We start from the raw sequence: 21,762 nt of genomic DNA, 5'->3' as shown, positions 1-21,762 counted from the left end.
TTGCAGGGCTTGTCCTAATTTGCTCTTATTGCTCTTCCTGTGGAGCTGAACAAAATAAGAACTGAATTTCGCAGCTCCCCCGCCCCTCGTGAGACATTTTGAATTTCCTTCCCTGCTCTGTATTCTTTCATATCGGAGCCGACAGTTATACTATGGCAGTCTCTCATCAGATGAAGCACTGCTTATCTTAAAAGAGTTGCAAAATACTGTAATCGAATGTCTCCAGTTGGGAATGATTCTCCTCTGCACAAGCACATGAAAGAAAAGTGTGAGTGAATGAAAAGAAAAGTTTCCAGTGCGATTTCTTCATGTCCTGAAAGACTTTAAGGTTGTATTGTTTTATGAAACTATGATTCATGCCTTTTAGTGTCTGTATATGTATTTGCATTTACTTGTGCATTCACTGTTAAAAATAAAGCTTCTAATTAGAAGCAAAAAGGCCTACATAGCATAGCAGAACCTTTTAAAGTCCCACAGGGAACTTTATTCTCTGGTACTTTAGAAAACACTCAGTGTACACTGAAAAAAGGTAACCTAAAAATGTGCTGAATGTGGTAACTTCTAAATGAATTGATCATATTCAAGTAAAAAAATGTTATACTGAATGAACCTACATATTGTTACACCAACATAATTAAATTTAAGGGTAAGATCAGGTAGAAATAACAATTGATGGTTACCGCTTTTTACATTGTACTTACCATCTCAAAGAACACAGAATATATCACAATATCCCAATTAAGAAAACATTCTGTACTTAATTGGAGTAAATGCTGTATTTCTGTATGCTTTGACCCATGAGAATTCATTGGCCAATGACATATAAGAGTATCCATGATAGACAAAATGTAACTTAAATGTACTCTTCGTATTTATGTTGGCTTCATATCGTTAACGTTTTACCTGTTTTTCACCTCTAAAAATGTCATGTGGTTTAACCATTAAGTAAAAAAGTAACTTATAATATGTTTAAACATGTAAGTAAACATATTTCCGTAACACTAAATACATGCGAGTGTGTACCTCTTATTTTCAAAACATTAAGTTTTTAATGCTGTTTATATCTCTATGTGGTGTTTTAATATGCTTTATGACAAATCATGTACAAATTCATAAGTCGGCAGCATTGCTGAGTATTTTCTCTTTAAAACTGCAGTGATCTAAAGACAAGTTTCAAGCCTAATGTCACAAACTAACTTACCAATCATGTCAACGTGCCAGCGAGCTTTAACATATCATTAACTGACAGCTCTGAAGCAAGGGTGTCTCAAGAGAATATATCCCAGTATATTTTTCTGTTGATATGAAAAATGGTGTAGATTTAGCAATATAGTGGGTGTATGATGTATATTACTTGGTTGTGATGAACTACGCCTTTTTTCACTGAGTTTTTCAAAGCGTTTCTAAGGATACTGATTTTTAGAAGACAGCTGTCTTGATGAAGAATGGGAACATGGTTTGTATCATTAGCAACATATTATTAGCAGCTGTTTGATCATATTTGATCAAAAGTCTAATCATATTAATTAAAAGTATACCACTGTGCAGCATTTACCTTAATAAGTTAACCGAGTGGATCTCTGAGCTGGTCTGAGTGAGTGGAGGCGGGGCTAATTAGCATATTCACAGATCCGCGTATATTAAATTAAGCAAGGGTGTAGAGTTACATTCAGGCTATTGTAAGGCATGAATAATTTTTTTTTTCACAGGAATATTTTTTTAAATATGTCACTTTTTGTGATTAAACATGGGTTTTAAGGGATAAAATTATTGACTACAGGGGGACTTCAAATATACTTTAAGGTTTTTTATTTTTTGTTTTGTTTTTTACAAATATCATGAATTATTGATTTATGATATGTGTATTGTACAGTATTTCACAAGTATCATGAAACATCATAAATAATATCTCAGTCATACTACATTACATTTTACAGCCTCAACAAACTTGCCTTGTCATAAAAATGTCAAATTATATGATATTTTAATAGACTTACTTGGACATACAATCATGATAGTAAACTGTACAGAGGTTTGGCAGATAAAAGTTTCATTTTTCAAATATTAATAAGCAGTGAAGCAGTTTTTTTTTTCTTTTTTTTTTTTTTTCTAAGGTTGTGTTCACACTTGGTAGGTTTGGTTTGATTAAAACGAAATCGATTGCTCTGTTAGTGTGGTTCATTCGATTAAATGTGAACGCCGCCATCCAAACCCTGATACACACACCAAACCAATCTGCTTCCAAACGAACTCTGGTGCGGTTTGGCTGAAATATGAACACAACGCGGACCAAAGACATCTAAACGAACCAAAAACACCCTAAAAAGGACAGAATGCTGAAGCATACCTGTTTTCTCACATTATAGGTGCAACGCTGCCCATTACAGTTCATTACTGCAACGGAAGAATTCCTGCCGCTCTTTTGACTTCTTTACACATTTGGTAAACTTTTCACTTTTCAACTCCTCAGCTGGTAAAAATACCATCATATGTACGCACATACAATGAATGAATTTAGCCCAAAACACAGCATTGTTTTAGATGTTCGTTCTGTATATTTTTTTTAATGTATCTTTTGGTTTGTTCAGACAGTGTGAAAACTAAGCGAATCAGGGCTAAATGTATTATTATTATTATTTGGTCCAGACCAAAAGAATCAAGAGAACCAATCTACAAGTGTTAACACACGCTAAGAATTAATAATGCCAAATTTTTTATTAAACATGCTGTATCAGTAGCTAATGAGCATGTTGCTCAACCTTCAAATATTCAGTCGGCATTTGCTGTAGCGGTTACAGCCTTCTTTCAGAAACCCTACACCTTCCCCAGCTCCACCTGTATAGATCTGCTAAGAGTAATTCATGTCTGCTATATTGTACAGCAGCAGCATGTCTTACTTGCTCACAGCAGCATGCCTTGTATGTATTAGCACAGCAGAAAGTCCCATACTTGCTCTGTAGCAGCAGCAATAACCAACAGCAGCAGCGTAGCAGATCTATTCCACCAAGACCAAACATATCATATCCATTACCATGCAAAACACTCAGAGAGTTGTCATGACAGTATGTGACCCGTCACGTAAACCAGGGACACAAGTGTTTTTTTTTGTTAGTTTTTTTGTTTTTTTCAAAATTGGTGATGTTCGTTTTGTTTGCAGAATCTGTTAGTTGAGATCATGAAGAGGCATCTCCGTGTTTTAGATACCAGTATTGGTTTATTTAAAAACGTACATTTTGAGGTTGAAATTGGCTTGTTTTTCAGAGATTCTATCTCGCAGTAGGGGCGTGTCATTGTCTGTTTGTATTTCCATACTGGAATTGGATATGCCGGCTTTTGTTTCTTTTGTTATTGCCGCCGCCCTCCAAGGGAAGCGTGGCTACTTATTTATGCAGCGCTCTGGCCGGCTCTAGCTGATATCAAAATTTAATGAAGATGGACGGCGCAAAGAATATCGCAGACGAGCTGAACCGTGGCCGTTACACCGAAAATGTTTTGAAGTACAACATACGATTGGATTCTTTAGCTGCGGAAAAAGAGTGACAGGACATGCAAATTATTGGACATCTAGAGGCAAACAGACGCATAGTACAAACTTCGGAGATGGTTACATCCACAAAGAAGACCCCGACAAAGAGAAAGTGTGCCCGAACAACTTATTTCATTGGAGGCAACAAGATCTTTTCTGTTTCTTATGGGGTGAGTTTCCATAAACATCAAAGTTTGTCGTTTTGTGTTCATTATAAGAACACGTACGCTACACATTATCTCATGTGTCTATTGTTATTAGCTAGCTCAGGACTGTCGTTTTAATTGTAATCATTAGCATCGTATCACTTGCCAAAAACCCCCATTACTATAATGGGCTTTTAGATTGTAATGTTAGCATGTTAATTTGAATAACGCTTCAACTGCTTGAATTGACTGGTGTGAATGACTTAGCTCATGTAAACCTTACTATTCTTGAATTGAATGTGACGCTAATCATTTTAGCCAGTTACTACTTCTTAACAAGGATTTACTAATGTAATAGTAAATGTATCAGATTAAATTCCTACGTAAGTAAAAGTATAAAGTATCCGTAGCCGTAAAATGTGTGTTATAAGTCAAAAGTAAAAGTATTGAAGAGTTTAATGTACAGGATTTTTTTAATCCTTTGACTCAAACCAGGTCTAACCACTAACTGAGGTCTAAATCAGGACTATACGGTTATCACAGAATCCTGTTCAAAAAGTTCTAATGTCAAAAAAGATAAATTACTGACATTTACAATGCTTTATTATTAATAGTATGCAGTCCAATTTTTCCTGTTGTGTCTGTCGTTGCTATGCAACCATGCAGCTTTACGGGGGTATGGCTTATCTAAATGAGATGTAAATGAGCCCTATTGTCACTCCCAGCAGGTGAGAACAAGCGAGAACTGCAAAATCTTTAGGTCATTTTCTGCCCTTTGAGCTTTTTTGAGTGCCTACCTTCAAATGGCCACAACTTCTCCAAATATGATCAGATTTCCATGTGTTACACATCATTGGAAAGCTTGGAGACTACACTTTCAGAATCTGCGAATAACTCAAAATGCCCCAGAACCGACTTGTGTCCCTACTTTCTGTGACTGGTCACGTATATATCCTGCTACTCTATAGTCTTAAATTTCTTAAATGGTATAATACAAGTCTTAATTAGCATTATAATATGTCTTATATTTGAGGACAGAAATACAGGAATCTCGATGCAGCCTAATGTGACTCTGATTTAATCAAATGAATATGACCAGTGCACATTTTAAAGTAAAAATGCAGCGCTGTTGCATGTTCTATGAGCTTGCACTTTCAGAGCAGCTTCAATCAATGAATACAGCAAATGTATGCCCAGCAATTGCTTATTATCCACTGCTCATGAATTATGACAGTGTTTACTTTATGGTGTTTATATGTAATATGTTGTAGATGATTGTAAGAGTGCATATTTTATCTCCCTCATCTGTTTGAATGTGAAGCTAGAAGTAGTAAAGACATTTCCATAAGAGTTCAGGTGTATTTAAGGCATGTTTATAATTAAAAGTCCACAGAAGAATTTAAGGAAAAGCTAATTATTTTATCAATTTTCATTGCAATAAAGTTCTTTACATGCTCCTAAATTTTTCATTTTCTTGGCAAAAAGGTAGGTGCCAATTCCTGCAAGTCATTGGATGAATCAGATTTTTAAAGGATTTGCCCAATAGAAAGAGGTTTTGTGGAAGAACAAATATTAGAGTGAACATTGGTATTTGTTAAGTGTTGCTTGGACTGTCAGGTGTTGTGCCTACTAAAGTTCTATTCTGAGTTAATCAGATGTGTTCTGATGACAGTCGAAGTTGTGTTTACCTATAGACTCACTCTCAGCTGTCATGACATTATGTAGTCCTATTATATGGCAGGAGCTCTCAAGATTGATAAGCTATAGACGTGTACAAAGAGACACGGGCATTTATCTAAGTATTAGAGTAGCAGGATTTTCCTGACCTTAAAATGTGCACATCATCCCTGTGTGGTCCACCAAAGGCCTTCAGACTACTTCAGATGCCTGGCATTACTCCAGGAACACTTGAGATAAAATTCGAAAGAGAAACATCCAGTTCTAAATACCCCTGTTCTCACTGCAGTCCGTTGCTAAGTTAGAGTGGATGTAAGGTAATGAACTGTGGCTTAGAGAAAATCATCGGGGGGAAAAATGGATGTACACAGGCTTGAGTAATCACTTTAAAGGAAGTTTAGCTCTACCCCTGAGACAAGCACAGCGCCGTGATCAAATACAGCACAAAACAACCTTGAAAAGTCCAGGATTTTTTTTTTTCACTTCCCAAAATAAATCACTGAAAAAAAGATAAACGGAATATATATATATATATATATATATATATATATATATATATATATATATATATATATATATATATATATATATATTCTCACCATCTGGGGTTTTAATGTTGGAAAGCTATGCCAAGTGCTTCTTGTTTTCATGCCAAATGTGACCAGAAACTGTGGGGCCTTTTCAAAACAGGTTGTGCCAACAGTGAATAAATATATTTTAAAGATAATATTTCTTAATAATAATGATAATAGTAAATGTTATTATTATTATTATTATTAAAGATTTTATATTGTCACTGGAAATTTCTATTAACTATACAACAATAAAATACAAATCAATGGAATAACATTTGGATTTTTTAAAAACAATAACAAATTCAGTAATTGTGTCAAAATCAATGATTACTTTAAAACGACATCCCTAAAAAATAATCTTTTTTCACTCCACAAACTTCCTTGTCTTCAGACCTCAGTTTGAAAATCTGTATGTTAGACAATATTATTGAAAATGATATTGAATTTATTTTTGAAAGCAACCAATAAATGACAAATGTTTCATTATATTGTAGTAGATGCTTTGCCATTTTTTGGAGGGTTCTTATAAGTGTGAAAGCTCAGGATGTGAGCACAATGTCTCATTCCAGTCTGTGCTTAAAAGCATTTCTGAGAGGCTCAGTTAGCACTTCAGCTTTCTCTTTGTAGACTGTGCCAAACAACTGTGTGGGAACAAGGCTAAGGCTTTCTGTGAGCATAAAAAAAGTTTAATGCCCTCAAATGTGTCATAATTTAAATGTTCACTCACCCATAACTCGTAATTTCTCTGCACCAACTACCACCTCATGGTCATCCGCAGAGAAAAGCAGTTTTCCTGCACTTGATTTTACCTCCAGCATTTTTCCCCGTGCATGAACTCCATGAGAACCTGATGAAAAATATATATATATATATTTTTTTACAGTTTATGAAGAGCCTTTTCCATATGCCCCCCCCCCCCCCCCCCCAAAAAAAAAAAAAAAAAAAAAAATCTAGTTCAAATTAAGAAAAAGTAAGATATTCTGACAGGATATAGCAATTAAAGTATTGGTCTAATTTGGCACATTTGGCACATTTAATCTTGTAAATTAATTTAATGACTTTTCTGACCAGAGTACACAAAACACTTTAGAATTCAATTAATTAAACACATACTTGTTCTTACACTTCCTTTTAATTGTGTTTTCTATATAGTTGTTCTAGCAACATAACTCAAGTGAAAGTCTTAACTAGTCCATTTAAGGCAAAATAGCTTTCATTAAAATATGGCCTCACTATTACACTATTAACCAGGACTTAATAGTACATGCATCCATGCACATGCAATTACAGCGCTGTAATGAAGTCTCTAGTCACAGTTATAAAGGCTACATCATGAGAGAGATGAGACTAACAACCTGGCTATCAAAGAACCCTTTAACTCTTTCAAAATAGTCATTTAACCATCTGTCCCATAAAATCTAACATTATAGCTGCCTGGATTCATTTTCCTTCTGTGAGAGGATTGGCCCATAGTCGCCTCCTGAGTTCAGTGAATATTTCATTTCATGCTATCTACCCTAATATAAACGCCCACAGAGATGGGGCGAGAAATCTTCATTCCAATTTATAGTCTGCGGAATCTTGGGGAGCAAGACAATTGTAATTATCACAAAGGAGTTGCATGAGGGTTTTTTAATGATTCTTAGCTTAAGTGTGTTTGTATTTGTGAGCTTACCTGCAACAAGTTGTGATACTAATTGCTTCTTCTCGTTGAGGATGTTGACAGACACGTTCTTAGAAGACTGCAGGAACAACGGGCTTCCCTGACATTAAAAAGAAGAGTTAAAAATATAAAAATAAATAAATAAATGAAAAATAAATCAATTAAACTTTTTACTCATAATGCAGAAGAGAGAAAAATACAAATTGTCTTCCATGCTGTAAAAAGTGGGTACCTGCAATTGTTATGTTAAAGGTGCAGTAAGTGATTTCTGATAATCATTGTTGAACTACACTGTAAAACCTGATAAGTTACGGTAACTCAAACTATTTAAGGAAATGACTGCCTTAAATGGTTTAAGTTCATTAAACTCAAAGTAATAAAGTTAAATAAGACTAAGCAAAAACTAACATTGGTACAAAGCAATGATGACAGAACAGAAGCACTGTAAAACTCAATAAGTTTAGAATACACAAAACATTTAAGTAAACTAACTCATTTTTTATTTTAAAAACACTTATATTTTAAAAACACCTGCATGTTATTACATCTGTAATTAATTTCTGTAATTACATTTATAATTACACAGTTGACCCATCCCTTAACCCTTACCCCTACCCTTAAACCTACCCTTACCACCAAAGCTTTCCCTAACCTAAATCCGTACCCCACCTCAATAGCTGAAAATGTGTTTTGCAATTCAGTATGAACCCAATAATTACATTGTACTTATTTTTTTATGTAAGTACATAGTAGTTAAGGTCACTTAATATAAAGTGGGACCAAAATATTTTTTTTTGACAAGTGGGGTGAGGCCAAGAGCTGTGGAAGTGGAGCAAGCCCAGTGTGGTGCACAGGTGTCTCTCATTAACACACTTCACTCCCAACCTAACCACAGGCTCTACACTTCACCACTATGGTAACCCTATAAAACATAACAGAACTCCCTGTAAATCCTAACATAACACAAACTTATGTCTCACTATGTTAATCTTGTGCAAAACACACAAAATAACACTTAATTTCAACATTTATTTTCCTTATACAGTCTGACACAAAGCATGCTGAAATCTGCAGTTCAGCTTACTACAATAAAATGTTTTTCAGTTGAGTTTTTCAAGCAACTTCTCTCTATTAGGTACAATGGACTTTCGTTATAATTTGAGTGAAACAAACTCATTTAATTTAATTAATTTTACTGATTGGTGAAACCTCTGCATCAGTTTTTAGGCCTTCCAGATTTTTCTAATATTAACGTGGGTCCTAAAGATCTTGCCTGATCATAAACCTTCTTATTCCACTGATATTCCTCTGACCTTCTCTCCCTCTTGCTCATTCTCTCTCCTCCTCCATCATGAATGTATACGCCCCCTACTGCCAATTGGCTAAAAGTTTGTTGTTGTGCTCGGTCAGATCAACAGCGTTTCTCAGAAATTGCTTACTGCACCTTTAACTATTTCTACCTGATCTTACCCTTAAATTTAGTTTTGTTGGTGTAACCTAATATATTTATGTGAATAACAATTTTCTTATTTAAATAAAATCAATCAATTTAGATGTTACCACATGAAGCACAATAGTCAAATAGTAATATACTGTATATATCTTGAATGTAAGTGTATAAGAATTTTATCTTAATGCACTGGCTGTTTTGTTTTTTTTTTTTTTCGACTTGTTTTTCCGTCTAAAACTAATGAAAAAAATCGACCAGTGCAAAATACACACAATCAAGATGCATTCTCTGAAAACAAGACTTAATACTTGTATTTAGTCATGCTTATCAGGCGAATCTTATTTTATGTCTGTTTAGTTATTGTATCTGGAAAATAAGACAACAATGCTTGTTAAAAATGATTTTGCAGTGTTATAACCATAAGTTCGCCTTTTTTAAAGAAAAGCAAGTGCACAAAAGTGTAAGCATTTGTGATGTCTCTCCTCAGGCAGAGTACTGTGCAAACACTTGGTAAAAATTTCCCTTTATGCTTAGGGGCCGATCAAAAAAGAACACAGCATGCATGTCTGGGTTGGTTTAATTGTTGGGCAGATGGTCTCCTCCAAGAAACATGCATCATGCAAAAATAAATAATTAAATAAATAAAGCTGAAAATAGTTGACAAAAACAATGATTCTGTATATTAGACTGATAGTAACAGCCAGTTATGCAAGACATGGATACAGATATCTGTCTTAATCTAGAACAATATTTCATGCTCCAGTTGACTTTAAATAAAGATACTATTGTGTCGCATACTGAAAGCTAGAGATATGTATTTAATGTAAATTATGCATTGTAGTTTTGCTGCTCTGTTTTAACTCAAGTGTAAAATGCTTTCTTTGTAGATGCTCTTGATTATTGTGAGAACATCTGTGTTTGTTTTTTTGGAAAAAAATAGGTCAAACAGTGTGAGGCTAATTAAGAGGAACACAAACTTTTACTTGACATAAACTATATTTTCCATGACATTCACTTATTTTTATTAAACTCCTTGTCATTATGGACTTTTTTTTGGTGAATTTTGCAGAATAAGACCAAAAATGTGCAATGACAAAGTAAACAAGGTCAATTCTGATTTCATTTTGACTTTAAAGGCTCAATGTAATAGAAATGTGAACCAGATTCATCACATGCTGATATTGGTAGTGTTGTTTACACAGAGAAACATCAGGAATGCAACAGGTGTTCAATTATTCATTATGCTGTGACCTTCTGAATGAAACACACATCTAAAATGTGTTGTGCACAAAAAAAAAAAAAAAAAAAAAAAAAGGGTTTGGAATATTAAATTTGAAGGCATCATTACACAAGAGAGTGCGAAATAATGAACCAAGTAGTAAACGTTTACTTTCTATTTCAAGGAATCTGATATAAATACAGTAAATTACTTTAGATCCTTTATTTTAAACATTTTTCTCACATTTAACTTTTTATGCTTCAGTATGTGGCAGTCAGTTAAGCACTATTAAATCAATAGGTTGGTAGATTCATCCCCAGGTTGCTATGAACCAGAAATGTGGCAACAGCTGGTGGGTTACTAACTGAGGTTACAGTTCTGTGCCTATGGCACTTTATGGGAATGTTCTTGCAATGCATCTTTTGCAACTTGCACTGAATAAAAGCATAATTTTTTAATGGAATTATGAAAAATCTTGGGTTAATTCATCAAACTCTGGTGACACTTTTCCACATGCTATTTCAATACCAAAATCCTCACAATATTCACAAACCCTTTACAATCCAAATCAATATGCGCTGGTTTAATGCCATTAGTATTTAAATTAATATTAATTAAAATATTGAATTAACATTAATATAATTATTTTAATTTTCAATACAAACATTTCTATGTAAATTAAAAAAACTGTTATAGATAGATAGATAGATAGATAGTCTGTCTATCTATCTATCTATCTATCTATCTATCTATCTATCTATCTATCTATCTATCTATCTATCTATCTATCTATCTATCTATCTATCTATCTATCTATCTATCTGTCTGTCTGTCTATCTGTCTTTCTGTCTGTCTGTCTATCTATCTATCAATCATCTGTCTGTCATCTGTTTGTGTGTCTGTCTATCTGTCATCCGTCTGTTTGTCTGTCTGTCTATTCGTCAGTCTCTATAGATAGATAGATAGATAGATGGACGGACAGATATTTGTATGTTGGTTATTTCTCCAGGTGTCGCTATCTTAGCGTATGGTGGTTGTCTAATTCCTGGAGTAAGTCTTTTATTCCTATTGCAGTGGATGGGAGTTTCCTCTCATCACCAGTTCCATCAGGCCATTGCTATTCACCTCATCTCCTCTGTCTGTTTCTCTCTATCACTCTGTCTTTCACTCTCTCTAGTCTCACTCGTGCTAGACAGATGAGATAACGCCAGCACCCTACACATTATCAAGCCATCCATTCACTGCAGCCTCACTGATATTATTACGCCTGGACATTGTGTGAGAGAGAAAATGTATGTCCTGCTTGCTATCGCACAGACACCATGCTGACAGGCCCTGATGTGCACTTACTGGTCTGGACTGGATTTCTTTGGCATACAGTGGCTGAAGGAATTCCGAATCGCCTTCCAGTTTCAGGCCTCTTTCTGTGATACGCAGGTGACCCATGCCATCCTGCAGAAAGAGGTGGATGGAAAAAGAGCAAAAGAAAGGGAGAGAGAAATACAACAGGTTAATGAGATAAATGAAAAAAGAAATAAATACATACAAACATATAAACAATAACATTTAAATTTAAAGCAAAATTACATTTTAAAAAGCTAAATTTAAAGCAAGACTTATATAAAACCTCACAAAACTGTGTTATATGTATACTTAAAAATGTCAGTGAGGTAAAAAGAATAAACTTAATTCAATACATATTCTCTGAAAACAATCATTTATACTTTACTTAATTGTGCTTCTCAATTAAATGTACAGTATCTTCGTTTAAGGGTGTTTTTAGAATTCAAAATTTCTCATTTTGTCAGGAAGAAAAAAAAAATAAAAACAACAACCAAGAAAGAACATTTAAACCTAGCACTTAAACTTTTATTTTGCAACTATTATCTATTATGTGCATGGTAGATAGGTCTATGCGGATTCATTTTTTTCTCTCTGTGTATGCGCTCGTGAGAGAGAGAGAGAGAGAGAGAAAGTATGCACGCTCTCTACCAAGTGACATAAGAAAACAACACTTTTTAATGCATAGCATAAACTGATGTGCTGTTTTATATACAAAGTAAAGATGCATGATTAGTTATTTCAATTATCAGTCACGCAATAATGTAACACATTTTGTGTGTGTATGTGTGTGTGTGTGAAGTATGGAGAGAAAGCGGGGTAGGTAGACATTATGTGGCTTACTGTGAGCATAATATTTATTCAGGACATGTAATTATATTTATAATATGTATAACCATTACGAAGAGCTACACAGGCAAGCAAAGGGATTTTGGGTGTACAAGCACTGCTTGCACATTGCCTTTGCTGCTAGAACTGCCTGCGATTTGCCGATTTTGTTTTGTCTCTCATTGAAAATGAACTTGTGATTTCCGCGTCCTGTGTGAAACTGCTTTTATGTCAAAGGAAGTGGTAAGTTACTGCCGGCCCAATCTAAAAGTGACCCACCGGGAATTTTCCCGATGGCCACTCCGGGCCTATACTAAGCATTAAATGCATGCAAATGTGTTTTGATACAGGGTCCCAATAGCTTAGCTTGCTATTTTAACATTACTCTTACAGTAAACATTGACTGTTTGCTTTGATGTCTGAAGCCTGTGGTGAAGAATCTTTTGCCACTTCCTATCCCTCACATGCTCTTATCACCATATTTAATAACATTCACATCAAAGGATCAAAGTGCCTGTCACAATTGTACCCTGCTTTGGTTTGCTGGCCATTTTTTTCCCCTGCACAACTGCCATTAAAGTGAGCAAATATGTGGGGTGTTTTTTGTCTGACTTTTATGAAAGTCTGTAACAGAGTCTTTGAGTCATGATGCTGCAATTTGCAGGTCTGTATGGACACTTTAGCATTAGCATGTGGATAGGAATTAAAGGCTACATTCACACACGTCAGTGTTTGTAATCTCAGTGTTTACTATTTGGTACCTTACAGCCTACAAAAAGGAGCAGAAAAGGATCAAATAATGTCTATATGGATGGATAACCAAAATCATTTACTTTCGCAACTTACACTAGCCTTGATTAATTCCAATAACCACAGTTACAGTAGATACGCTATTAAGACTTTTTATTGTGTTTTAAGGATTTGAGTTGAATTCTTTAAACAATTTCCTGTTTTTTTTTTTTCAAACAATTTAATTTATGTTTGGAAAACAGAACTTTTGGAACATGGCAAATGGAAAATGCTCATATTTCACTTTCCAAAATTGAAAGTATGGAAGTTCCAGGTCTTTCTCTACACGAATCATAGCAGAATCGAAGGAGTGGTGGATACGGGCAGAGGAAAGTCAAAGAATATGATGAATTATTCAGGCAGGTTTGCAGCAGCTGACAGAAAGGCCGAAAACTCTCAGGTGTGTTTCTGCACGGTACCATGCGGGAATCAACAAACCTCCTCTGGCGTGCCACAGTTTATGCAGCATCAAGGAGTAAATTGATTTCCACCACCAGTGTCACTGCACTGGCTGTTTGATATTTATTGTGGAAGAGAATGTGCGAGAGAGGAGAGAAAGAGTAGACAAGAATTGCAAAGAGGGGTCTGGTGAAAAAAACAATCTCCTTTATCTGATGCTGTGACATTGAGGGGAGGGACAGTTTAGAGTGCTTCAAAAAGAAAGAGAGAAGGGAGAAAGACACAGATCTTGTGAGAAGGTATTACAGAATTAGTAGAAAAATGACTACCAGGTTTCCTAATTCATGGGGTTATCAAACTTCTCAAGGTCACAGACCTCCAAATGTGATCATATCCCCTTGGGCTATGATGGGACCCCCTTCCTAAAACATAAAGGCAGCTATATATTTTAATGTATAAAAAACATACTGTATACCATGGCTCGATTGGATTTAGATCTGGGGAATTTGGAGGTCAGGACAACACCTTAAAGGATTTGTTCACTTTCAAATTAAATTTTCCTGATAATTTACTCACCCCCATGTCATCAAAGATGTTCATGTCTTTCTTTCTTCAGTCAAAAAGAAATTAAGGTTTTTGATGAAAACATTCCAGGATTTTTCTCCACATAGTGGACTTCAATGAAGCCCAAATGGTTTAAGGTCAAAATTACAGTTTACAGCGATCCCAGATGAGAAAGAAGAGTCTTATCTAGAGAAACCATCGCTCATTTTCTAATTTTTTTTTTTTTTTCAGTTTTAATGCGTTTTAACCATAAATGCTCATCTTGAACTAGCTCTCTTCTTCTTCTTCTCTATTTGAATTCCAGCAATGTAGACACTGCTATGTAATACTTCCCTTCACAGGTCAAAGTTTGAACTAAATTGTCATAAACAATATTCTAGTGCAAGTGTATAACAATTAGTTCAAACTTTAACCTGTGAAGGGCAGTAATACACTTAGCAGTGTCTACGCTGCTAGAATTCTAATAGAGAAGAAGAGAGCTAGTTCAAGATGAACATTTATTGTTAAAACTTATATATTTTTTTTTAGAAAATGAGCGATGGTTTCTCTAGATAAGACCCTTATTTCTCATCTGGGATTGTGTAGAATGTTTTGAAGCCGCAATGAAACTCTAATTTTGACCTTCAACCATTTGGGCTCCATTGAAGTCCACTATATGGAGAAAAATCCTGGAATGTTTTCATCAAAAATCTTAATTTCTTTTTGACTGAAGAAAGAAAGGCATAAACATCTTGGATGACATGGGGGTGAGTAAATTATAAGGAAATTTTAATTTTATGAACTAATCCTTCTACTAATCTTTGGTGTGGCAGGGTGCTTTATCGTGCTGAAAGAGGCTACTATTGTCATGAAGGGGTGTACCTGGTCTGAAACAATGATTACTGTAGGTAGTACTTGTCAAATTAACGTCCGCACGAATGGCAGGGACCCAGCGTTATCTCATCACACTCCCTCCACCAGCTTGTCATCATCCCACAGTACATCTTGGTGCCATCACTTCCACAAGTAATCGGTTTACACGGCTGTCCATGTGATGTAAAAGAAAATGGGACTTATCAGATATGGCAACCTTCTTCCACTGCTCCCAGGTACAGTTCCGATGCTTTCGTGCCCATGGTAGGTGCTTTCAGGGACAGGAGTCATCATAGACACAGATTGGTCTGCAGCTATGCTGCCCCATATGACTGTGACGCATTCCTCCCATAACATGATTAAAATTTTTGTGACTTGTGACACAGTAGACCCTCTGTTGGCTTGGACCAGACGGGATAGCCTTCACTGCCCTCGTGCATTGATGAGCCTTGGGTGCCCAACACCCTCTCACTGGTTTGTTGACTTATTTGTTGTCCCTTCTTGAACCACTGTTGGCAAATTCTCACCACTGCTGACCAGGAGCCTTGTCGTTTAGTCACCCTGCCATAACAATTTGGTCACTTTGATCTTTATTTTTGCACATTTCTCCTGCATCCAACACAGTGATTACGAGAACTGACTGTTTGCCTACCATCTAATCTAACCAGACATTAATATGTGGCCTTGTTAGGAGATGATCAATGATATTCACTTCACTTGTGATTTGACTCATCAGTATAATAAAATAATTTGTGATTAATGTCATGATTTCCAACCAGTCCTAAAGGGTTAGTTCACCCAAAAATGAAAATTCTTTCATTAATTACTCACCCTCATGCCGTTCCACACCCGTAAGACCTTCGTTAACCTTCGTAACGCAAATTAAGATATTTTTGTTGAAATCCAATGGCTCCGTGAGGCCTGCATAGGGAGCAATGACATTTCCTCTCTCAAGATCCATAAAGGTAGTAAAAAAATTTAAATCAGTTCATGTGAGTACAGTAGTTCAATATTAATATTATAAAGCAACAAGAATATTTTTGGTGCGCCAAAAAAACAAACAAAATAACGACTTTTATAGTGATGGCCGATTTCAAAACACTACTTCAGGAAGCTTCGGAGCGTTATGAATCAGCGTGTCGAATCAGCGGTTCGGAGCGGCAAAGTCACGTGATTTCAGCCGTTTGGCGGTTTCACACGTGATCCGAATCATGATTCGACACAAAAGAATAATAACACTCCGAAGCTTCCTGAAGCAGTGTTTTGAAATCGGCCATCACTATATAAGTCGTTATTTTATTTTTTTGCCGCACCAAAAATATTCTCGTTGCTTTATAATATTAATATTCAACCACTAATTAACTAATTTAAACATGTTTTTAGTACATTTATGGATCGTGAGAGAAGAAATGTCATTGCTGGCTATGGAGGCCTCACTGAGCCATCGGATTTCAATAAAAATATCTTAATTTGTGTTCCGAAGTTGAACGAAGGTCTTAAGGGTGTGGAACGGCATGAAGGTGAGTAATAAATGACATTATTTTAATTTTTGGGCGAACTAACCCTTTAATTTATTTACTTTGTTGTTATCATTATGTTACACCATTTTCCATTAACTTTTCCATAGAGCCCAATTTGAGAACCTGTGTTCTAAAGCAGGGCTACATTTGAGTTTGAGACTATTATGTTGACATTTCAGTTTTAGCACCTCGGAGATGTGCTCTCCTACATAATCCCTTGATTATTTATTTGTTATTATTAAAAGGTAAAAAAAAAAAAAAAAAAAAAATCTGAGCAAGCATAAAACTGGATTGATATCTGCATCTCAATGCCAAAACAGCAAGAAAGTCTGCAAGGCTGTACAACTCAAGCACATCTGCACACTGCACAGGATAGCAATTTCGGAATAGTAGAAGGTGAAGGTTTAGCTCTTGAATCTTAATTAGCTAACATGACTGGACAGTCTAGGAAGATTACCTAGCAATGTCAGTGCAGCTAATTAATATTCATGAGCCCAGTCTTCACCATATAGGCCTAGTGACATTACAACCCAACCATCTTCTTTCCCCACAATTTAAAAGTCATTCTGTTGCCAAGGTTGTAAAGTCATAAGATCGCTTCCTCTGCCAAGCTCTCTCAAGATATCTCATTTGTGATCATATACACAAACTAGGGCTGCACAATTGGCGGGAGGGGGATCAAACTTTTTTATGATAATAATTGTGATTGCGCTTTAAAATACAATTTTAAATAATTTCGGGTTTGCTTTCCAAGAGCGGCGCATCTTGGACAGTGAGAGCGTCGAGGAGAGTTGAAGTCAGGTCAACTTTATGGTAATGAGCTATGATGCGGTTCAGCGGCAACCAATCATAATGTAGAGGTCCTCGCTTGAGAGAATTCCGATTGGTTGCCTCAACTTGTCATTTACTTTGACCCTCCCGCCGGCGGCAGTTTGAACGCACAGTAAAGCATTGTTGGCAAATTTTGACGCTCTCGCCGGTGGCGGTGTGAACGCACAGTAACTAACCAATCAATCCCCAATTGACAGTCCCGACCTCTTGTTCCAGAAACTGTTTCACATGGATGTACATCACAATAGGGAAGCTAAGCCTATTGCAACTTCTGTTACATGCAGACTTTAAAGACTTCCAAAAATCTCCTCTTGCAGCATTCAGGTTTGGAGCAACATGAGAATGAACAACTATCCCTTATGCCAAGTTCAATATCAGCCGATTTTGGCACGGTCCGTTTGATGTAGAGTGTTGTGGTGATTCGTAAACAACAATAGGCATCAGGACGCAAGAATTGATTGTTTCATATTGTATAGTGTGTCATAGTGGACGACAACCAATGCTGATGTTGCTTAAGAAAGACTAGCATGTTGAAAAACTGTTCAGTCCTCCAGGACAAGCTCCATCACATCTGTGAAGTTGACCAATAGGAGCATAGAAGCTCTTCTGTACACAGCTTTCAAACATGGCAAAACGAAAGAGAGGTGATGATATTGGTGCTGCCAGGTGGAATTATGCAATGGAGGAAAGGTTTGTGATGCTTCCTCGAGGGACTATCACAAAAGAGTGAAACAAGATAAATGCTGGCGAACGATAGCGGAGCCGGTGAGTACTGGAATTAGCATTAAGCGAACAGGTCACTTCGGTAGTCGTTTGTTTACGTGTTTGTTTACAGAAGTCAGTCACTAGTTCCACCTTCTCGATGACATCATGCATGTCATTAAAGACGGCAAGCAATTATTGGTCCTGAAGCAATGTGTAGTCTGACATGTTTCTTGTTCACAGCACGACAAGAGTTTAGGAGTCAAAATCGCATTATCTGACACAATGACTATCGTAATAAATGAATGAGGACAACACATGCGCCTACAAAACCAGAACACCCTTGTTGACAGATGTAGGACTGAAAGCCTGTGATTCTATCTGGAACGGAGACTCATTTGCATTACAGTCACATAAGGCTCCGCACTTGATGCATACGCTTTGATGCCATTGACACACCGCACGTCAACACTCAGTGAGCTCTGCAGAGCACTGCGACCTCTCGTCAGAACATGATGCCCTAAAAGGACTCACCACTGCGAGATTCAAATGCATCTTTGTTGCAAAATTGCATTGACTCATGAAAGTCAAAGCAAGAGGGTGAGCAATTATTACTGAGACGTCAATGGTTTGCATTCCTTTCCCTTTTTACCTAAAGAGAGAACAAATAAAGAGCCGGAATTGCTCATATGGGAGGCTTTTTGGACAACCTGTACGCTATTGTTTCATTCTCAGGGAAAATTAGTCACAGAGTAAATAAGCAGGGTTAATTGGTGTCCAAATCGATTAGTTTTTTTCAGTGTAATTGCATTCTGAAGTCGGCAAAATGCCACCAATGAAAAATGACATTTTCAAAACGCAACCTTTGCAATGCAAATAATATATGCATTCTAATGCTGTCTGTGTATTTTATCCGTTGACACTACCGAATTTGTCTTGGCTTTGTTAAAAAACACTTTTTTTTAATATATTGCATTTAATTATATTTCAGGCAGCAACATTCACTTCACAGCAACATAGTGTGGATGCTGCTACACCATGCCGATTTGTATAAACTATATGAATTGCTTTGCGTGTATGGTGAAGGAGAGATGCTGCCATTAAGAAATTGTGTATCCAAGGAGAAAAATATCTAAGATGACATGACACATGCAAAGCTAGGTGTCAGTATTTCCATGGAAATGCATTTGGTCTGATTATGTTCAGATTAAGAAGCAGCATTTGAATATGCTGAAGGATTACAACATTTAATTCCATGCCAATCCACCCGCGGTTTAATCTAATGGAGAATATTTTGTGATCATAAATAATGCATAGTTATAGGTTAGTATCGCTTTCCTCATCCTGTGATTTTATGCAAGCTGCAGAAGAGAAGATATTGAAGTAAAAAAAGAAAAAAGATTCAAACTCATGTAAAAATGTTCTCTTTTTAGCTGTGCCTGTATTTTAGAAAAAACCAAAAGCATAACTGTACATACAATTCCATGCAGTTTCCAGCTGAAATAAACACTAGAGGCAGTAAAACACCAACAACTACCTTTTCAAACAAATTATGATTACAGGGGCACATTATCAATTAATAACGACTTTCACACTTGCACAATACTATGTTATGACCTCAAAACACTTTTACCATAGTGCATGATTTGTAAATTAATACATTTTGAGATTCACATCACATAAACAGCTCCATATGAATAGCTTTTCTGACATAGTAAACTTGCTCGGTAGCTCACTTGGTACAACACTGCACTTGTGAGGTGGAGGGCTTGTGTACCAGAGTCCCATGAAACACAGGATAAAAGATAAAGTATTGTAAAAGCTAAAATGGCATGTTTGCTTCAACAAATGTGTTTTTATTTCACGTTTGCATTTGTTAACACTATCAGCTAGGTTTAGGTCAGGGTTTAGTGCACATGGTATGTTATTTTCAAATGTGAAAGAGAGTTAACCTTGTAACGCCACTCACTGGACATCTGAATTTATGAACTGCCAGGATATATACAACAACCAATGTGATAAAATGAAAGCACCTCACTGGACATTTCACTTTGAAAGTGTCACGAAGCATACAAGAAGCCATGTAACATCATTTCGCAGAAACGTCACCACAGGCATGTTTTTCCAATGAGCCTGGGTTGTCTCTTTTATACATATGCAGCTATACACACACTTGTTTTTCATGATTTATGGAGACTTTCCATCGACGTAATGATTTTTATACCCCCTACACTAACCCTATCCCTAAACCGACTCATCACAGAAAACTTTCTGCATTTTTAGATTTTCAAAACACTTAATTTAGTATGAAACTGTTTTCCTCATGGGAACTGAAAAAATGTCCCCATAAGGTCAAAACTTACTGGCATGTGTCTGGCCCAAATTAAATACTATATATATATATAGATATATATATATATATATATATATATATATATATATATATATATATATATATATATATATATATATATATATATATATATATAGATATATATACAGATAAAGCTATGGAAAAAATTAAGAGACCACTCCAAGTTCAGAAATCAATGTTAAGCGGTCTCTTAATTTTTTCCATAGCTATATAGCTATATATATATATATATATATATATATATATATATATATATATATATATATATATATATATATATATATATGAGGGGTGTCACGATTCTCCAAATCCTTGATTCTATTACATTTTCGATTCTAAGGTCACGGTTCAATTCGATTCTCGATTTTTACATTTATTTTTTTTAAAGCACAGGTTGCTATGTCATTTTTCAGACTAAACTTTTATGCAATATAATCACCGTAGCTGTGAGATGCGTTCTACTTGGGATTGGAGTTTTCCACCACCGAATAAGGTCGCATGTCTGCGGCTATGAATATTCCTAACGCCCGTTTCACACTGCAAGCGTGAGCAGCGCATGATCGTAACTACACCGTCACTGCAGCAGCAGAGACACGCGAGTATTCGCAATGGAAGCGTTTGTACAGCGTCACAGCAGTGGCTCGAAGCTGCATAGTGAGAATTTCTTTACAAAGACAGCTATAAATTTGTTTTTATAAGTTGGTCATTTATAAACTAGATAGTCTTGAAAGTTTGTTAACATGGGGAAGTGTACAACATTTTCATATAAACAAATAAATAAAAATAAATAAAAGCCTCATGTTATCCATTGCTGCACATGAATGAGGTGAGCTTTGTGTTTGACATCATCTGCCGCGTGCACATGTTTACAAGACGGCAAACTCGTATGGTACACGCACATAAGCATAGCTTGCAAACTGTTGTTTTTTTTGTCGACAACGCAAACGTTGTCAACATAACTCACTGGAAATCCAAAATACTTCCACACCAGCGACTTCAGTAAAAGAGGAGGGGGTTCGAGTTCTGTCAATGATGGGTCTCCTGCATCTGCAGTTGCCATGCTATCTTTTGAGTGGCTGTTAGAGGAGGTTGACTGGCAGTGTTTTTTTTCCGCTTGGCAAGCAACCGGACACAACATGGGGGAGCGGTAGCATCGACGATTCCATTTTTTAATTCGAAGTTCGAGATTGTGACTTCATTTCGGTCGATTTCGATTTAAAATCGAAATCGTGACACCCTTAATTATATATATATATATATATATATATATATATATATATATATATATATATATATACAGCTATGG

General features: G+C 35.9%; 1 protein-coding gene across 3 annotated transcripts in view; it reads right to left on the bottom strand.

Moving 5' to 3' along the window:
• Nucleotides 1-21,762, bottom strand: part of sgcd (sarcoglycan, delta (dystrophin-associated glycoprotein)) — a 271,970-nt gene that overhangs the window by 53,338 nt on the left and 196,870 nt on the right. For all 3 annotated transcript variants that reach the window (XM_067376295.1, XM_067376296.1, XM_067376294.1), the window contains exons 3-5: nt 11,607-11,708; nt 7,600-7,687; nt 6,652-6,771 (exon numbers count right to left, since the gene is read on the bottom strand). In XM_067376295.1, coding sequence (XP_067232396.1) covers nt 6,652-6,771; nt 7,600-7,687; nt 11,607-11,708 — 310 coding nt within the window. The remainder of the gene's footprint in view (nt 1-6,651; nt 6,772-7,599; nt 7,688-11,606; nt 11,709-21,762) is intronic.

Source organism: Chanodichthys erythropterus, chromosome 22 (genome assembly GCF_024489055.1).
Source record: "Chanodichthys erythropterus isolate Z2021 chromosome 22, ASM2448905v1, whole genome shotgun sequence".
NCBI classification, from domain to species: domain Eukaryota; kingdom Metazoa; phylum Chordata; class Actinopteri; order Cypriniformes; family Xenocyprididae; genus Chanodichthys; species Chanodichthys erythropterus.
This window is presented reverse-complemented; position numbering and strand designations above follow the sequence as displayed.